The 5876-nt window shown below is 44.8% G+C and overlaps 1 protein-coding gene across 1 annotated transcript in view; it reads left to right on the top strand.

Moving 5' to 3' along the window:
* Positions 1 to 902: 902 nt before the first annotated feature.
* Positions 903 to 5876, top strand: part of LOC310798591 (retinol dehydrogenase 12) — a 15140-nt gene continuing 10166 nt past the window's right edge. Inside the window, exons 1-3 of the mRNA XM_083661131.1 lie at positions 903 to 1073; positions 4316 to 4555; positions 5863 to 5876. The exon at positions 5863 to 5876 is cut by the window's right edge and continues 76 nt beyond it. Coding sequence (XP_083517257.1) covers positions 914 to 1073; positions 4316 to 4555; positions 5863 to 5876 — 414 coding nt within the window. The 5' untranslated portion in view covers positions 903 to 913. The remainder of the gene's footprint in view (positions 1074 to 4315; positions 4556 to 5862) is intronic.

Below are 5876 nucleotides of genomic sequence, written 5' to 3'. Positions count from 1 at the left end.
TACCACTAGGCTACTGTCGTTGTCTAACATTTCATCCCATATCCCATGCCACAATTTAGGCACCTACTGTACCATGCCTCTGTATCAGTTTATCTATTGATGTCAGCTGAGCATCGAAGAATGTAGTTGATTCAAGATCAAGATTAATTTCAAGATTAATTTAATAGCCATAGTGAGTAAACATGTTACAAGAGGAATGTGTCTTTGTGCGTTGCATTTCTTCCTCTCATGAAACCTCATGAGTCATGCCTCAACCTGCCTAAACTCAATTAGCTACCTACTACACCTGAAGCTTACTTTAATTCTACCACACATATTCAAAATAGACACTTTAATAGAGAAGTTATTTATTTTTCCTTTTTTTTCGCGCACGCACACACCCCTGGGTGGTGTGAAGTGTCAAGCACATCATAGAGACAATCCGCATGTCTGGGAACGCCCACAACATGTTAAACGGCTGGCGCGCTAGTGGGGTAAAACCGCCGATATATCTCATGGGCTGACTCACCAAAAGACGGTGCTGCGGCTCTAAACTACATGTTTGGGGGTTCTAGAGCAGAACACAAGACGTCTGCTCAGATGTGCGTTTACTGCGGTGGTTAAATCCCCGATCGTGTCTGCCTGGGCTGGGCTATCAGCTAAATTCTAACTTTGCTGAATGGATAGAACGGGGGTTTTTACCCCACCCTGACCCCGCCCCCAGCAAGGCTGAGCCAGCTAACCCAGCGTCTATTGTGGGCGTTCCTCGAGCCTGTATGGGCGTTCCCAGACATGCGGACTGTCTCTATTAGAGCGGCTGCATTGTCCCTCCGTTGGTCCAGCCCACTCTGGCAGGTTGTCCCTCTAATCGCGGTCGGTCTCTCTGCCTGGTCTCTGGAGCTGCAGCAGCTGGAGGAGCCAGGCTGAGGCGGACATGAGTTGGCTTTGGGCCGTCCTGGGTCACCCTTTCTGGGCCGTGTCCACGGTGCTGCTGGCTCTGATTACCCGCTCACAGCGCAGAGGCCCCTGGGACCCGCGGGCATGCGGCGTGCAGCTGAAAGGCAAAACAGCGATAGTAACAGGCGCCAATACAGGTGGGTGGACTCACTGTTTGTTTTTGTTTCATTCTGAGGTTGGATATTGATTGCGCTGGGAAATTATTGCTTCATAAATCATAATTGTCAAAAACTCCACGTTATGACCATGGACATTATAACTCAATGGTTATGACATGTTATAGACTCATGACAGAGTCTTCAGTCATGATTTAATCACACAATGTATAACTATTTGCTGTACCCTAGTATACTGGTTCTCAAAATGAGGTTCGGGGACCCCCCAGCCTTCAAGCGGTTCCAGGGGTTTATTTTCACTATTTCCAAGTAGTAACACGAGTGAGAGCATGGGTTTCATACATCAAAAGCAAAAATCTTATTGGATGGGGGACCCTGGGACAAACATCAAATGGTGCGTGGTCTAATAAGTTGTGAGTTTAGGGGTCCTTGGCATGAAAAGGATTGAGAACCCGTGTTACTGTTTCTTTCCCACAGTCACTTTCAAAGACCTTTTGGAAATATCTAGCTTTCTTGGCTCAATTGTTGGGTGCAGCATCAAATAACATAGTCGTCGTTCAACATTCCTCCCTGGAGGATTAGGTTCAGGAGAAGTAGGCTGTCACCATGGGCATCAGTTAGGATGCAGGAAATGATTAAGGTCCAGGGAAAGTCAAAGTGAACACAGTTTATTTACAGCAAACAGTTGCATTGAAGTGATTGAGCAAGGGGACAAAACACATGGGAGAAAAAAACACACGGGCTGCCTTTAAGTCTGGAAGGCAAACCAAACATTAGAAAAAGACTAATCTAAATTTAGCCCATCTAAAGAAATAAGGATAAATAAAGTTCTCCAATTAAACTACAATGGACATAAATAAATAAGGACATGGGATATAAAAGAGAATAAGGATATATACAGTAACTAAAAGAGTAAGTGAGGAGTGAGGAGTAAAGCTAGGGAGAGAAGTGAGGTAAAAAACGTTTTTTTTAATAGTTTTTTTAAGTTATCCTTTATTTATCCCAATGGGGAAATTCATCATCTGCATTTGACCCATCCTCTACTAGGAACCTAACTAGGAGCAGTGGGCAGCTGCAGTGCAGCGCCCGGGGACCAACTCCAGGAGTATGAACCCTAATATACATGTCTTTGATGGTGGGAGGAAACCGGAGCACCCGGAGAGCACCCACACAAACAAACACGGGGAGAACATGCAAACTCTACACAGAAAGGACCTGGGACAGACCGGGGTTTGAACCCAGGACCTTCTTGCTGTGAGGCAACAGTACTAACCACTGAGCCATCGTGCCGCCCAAAGCCCGAAGTGAACTATGTGAGGAGAGGAAGTGGAAAAACTAAGAATAAACGGAAAATCTGAATATTCAGAACACATATAGGCATCCAGGAATTTTGCAAAACTAAGCAAGTAAACTAAGGGGGGGGCGGCCTTTTTCCAAGCTTTGTCTGAGGCTCACAGTCTCAGACTTTGAAAACCCCTGTCTAGTAGAGCTGCAACGATTAATTGATTAGCTATAGCCTACTTTATGTCTCTCTCTAGTGACCAATTTAAACCACTAACAAATTATTGGAATTGCAAATGTTACACACGTTTACAATACAGAACATCAGCAAGTAACACATAGCAGTTAAAGTGCAGCACAGACAAACCGTGTGTTTATTTGTCACAATTATGCACCAATGCATGCACATGCACACACACTTGCTTAGAGGCGCAGTGAAATTTGTGCTCAGCATTTTTCACATCCTGGCTCCTCCTCCTCCACTTCTTCCAACCCCCGCTGGTCACGTGATCTTCTGCATGTTTTTAGTGGGGGTCCATATTGATGTTGTATGGAGGGAACCCCAGGGGAGCACCGGGAGAACATGCAAACTCTACAGAGAAAGGCCCTTTTCACGAGATAGCCCTCCTGGGCACTAGGCAACAAAGACATGGGGAGACATATAATAATAATAGTTAGCTAATAATAATAATAAAACACACACACACACACACACACACACACACACACACACACACACACACACACACACACACACACACACACACACACACACACACACACAGACCAATAAAAAGTAGATACATCAGGAGGGTTAACAACCCTTCAAATAAAACCAGAGAAGAAGTTAAACATTAAACAATAGTAGAGTTTACTTTTTAACCTTCCTAGTAGGAAGGTTAAAAAGTAAACCGTTTCTTCAGCAGGAGCTTGAGCCAGGTTGAACTGGGAGGCTGGGATCTCCTCTCATCAGTCCCATCACTCGTCTTGCTTTGCTTCACACCAAGTCTGCATGAGGAACCAGAGAACCAAGGCACTCCTACACAGGCTAGAATTTAGAAAGCTGTTATTCTTTTTGGCTGTTCATTAAGTTTAAAAAAGGATCCCAAGTTCTTCTTCATCGATTTTTCATATTAACAGCCAAATATAATAAAAGGTGTTTTGGAGTGCCATGGATCTCTTTTTCGTCGTTACTGGATACATCGATAGACACTTTGCACAAATAGAGCAGCCAGCCCTTCTATCTCTAACGTCAGATGCCAAGAAGCTTTCCAGAGCCTCCTATCTGTTTTGAGAGGGCATATCTTAACAGCATTCAGAACAACACCTGCACTATAGGTTCATCCTATATCAAGATATAAATCCTATAAAGATTGAATCATACACTCTTAAGTAAGGATCATTTTCTAAGAACTACGGGTTATTGCTTCGGTAAAGGTGTCTCAAGATGGGAGACCCAACACAGAAACCAGGGAGCTGACTAAATATCAGTGTGCGGACTCTATTTATTTTCTAAGTTCATTTGCCTTTTGTCCTGCACCTGACCTCCTTCAAGCGGATGTGCACGCCCTACTTCTTTCTTCCTTCACCAACACAGAAACCAACCATCACACTTTTGAAAAGCAATAATTAGAAATGTGTCTGTCAGTTTTAACTTTTTCAAATTGCTAATATGAAATAAAGGTTTTCACTTAGCTATCCCAGCAGAGGGCCTCAAACACTTTTTGTTACATTTCACACAACAGTTAAGTTAAGTTAAGTTAAGTTAAGTTAAATTATCCTTTATTTATCGCCATGGGGAAATTCATCCTCTGCATTTGACCCATCCTCTACTAGGAACCTTCCTAGAACTAGGAGCAGTGGGCAGCCGCAGTGCAGCGCCCGGGTGCTAATCTTTATTTTTATTTACCATTTCTGTCTGCCATTCCCTCCAGGAAAAACATGTCTAATGTTGCCTAACTTCCTGTCTGTCTGCCTTCCAGGGATCGGGAAGTTCATTGCCCTGGACTTTGCGCGTCGTGGAGCCCGTGTTATCCTGGCCTGTCGGAGCGAGGCGAGGGGCGGCGCGGCGCTGAAGGAAATCCGAGACAGAGCGGGGAGCACGGATGTTCACCTGCGCCTGCTGGACACGTCCTCCCTGGACTCCGTCAGGGCCTTTGCTCAGAAGATCAATGAGGAGGAGAAGGCTCTCCACATCCTCGTCAACAATGCTGGAGCATCCGGTGAGGATCCGCTGGGGGCCAGAGAGGTGGGCGGCCAGGCAGTTTGTATCAGTGTAGGAAATTAGCCAGGGGGGCAAGGGCAAAAATGCCCCCAAGAAATCTCAGAATGCCCCTAGAAACCGCGATCGAGGGGCAAAAAAATGCCCCCAAGATTCGGATCATTTTATTTACATCCGCCATTTCCATCTCTAGCACACACACTCGGCAGCTGCAAGCTGTTTGACAGAAGAAGAAGAAGAAGATGAACAACACATTCACATAAACAGTGTTGCTACTGTTCACACACTACACTGTAGCAACTTCAAGGTGGCCACACATTTCAAGCACTTTTCAAGCAGTCTTCGAGCAATAAAGCCTGGGATAAAAAGAGACGAAAACAAAAATGTATCCACCGCAGCGACCAGCCGCATATTTGAGCTAAGAACGCCTACGAGAGACAGCACAACAGCCAATGACAGCTCAGCGATCAGCAAATCGCTGCATGCTTATAGCCTACACGGAGTGTGATACTGTAGACAGGAAGAACGGGTATCAAGCTTGGCCCAGCACTACTGATGACTTTTGTTTAAATCATAGGTGAATTTGCACAAGACTCAAACTCAGAGATTCTGGTCGGCTAAATCAAAGCACTTTTAATGACCTCTTTATAAATCCAATTAAACACTTTCAAGTGCTTGATTTTTTTTTAAGTGCCCCCGAAATTTTGTAGTGGGGCAAAAAAAATAATCTTCCCCGCCTACTTTGGTTTGTATACTCTCTGAAGTTTTGGTTCATCACTTCCTGTTTTGGGGGGAATATTTCCTAGCAGTGAACATATCCAACACCTCATTTGGGCAAAGCAAAATGGCAGCAAAACAAAAGGCCAGCAGCTCTATAGCTCGCTCTGTCGGTCCACTGTTTGTGGACGTACGCGGTCACAGTTATTTGCAATTTGCACTTGTTACAGGAAAGTCTCGAGTAGTGCTGCTGAGTCACTAAATTGGTATAATCACTAACTCACTCACTGTGTAGAAAAACACAACTCTCACCACGTTCCCATCTGCCACACATCTGCATCACAGAGTCAGAGGTTCCTCTACAGTCTCTGACTCTCACAACAAAACGAAAGACACCCTCTAAAGTTCCTGTTACCGATTATTGGGGCAGATAATTCAAGACAGACATTTATGTGTGTGTGTGTGTGTGTGTGTGTGTGTGTGTGTGTGTGTGTGTGTGTGTGTGTGTGTGTGTGTGTGTGCGTGTGCGTGTGCGTGTGCGTGCATGCGTACATCTTACAGTAACACACTTCTTTATCATTCTACAATTAGGCTTACCCAGGGAG

The sequence above is a fragment of the Poromitra crassiceps genome, assembly GCF_964638095.1.
Source record: "Poromitra crassiceps genome assembly, chromosome: 25".
Lineage (NCBI taxonomy): Eukaryota > Metazoa > Chordata > Actinopteri > Beryciformes > Melamphaidae > Poromitra > Poromitra crassiceps.
This window is presented reverse-complemented; position numbering and strand designations above follow the sequence as displayed.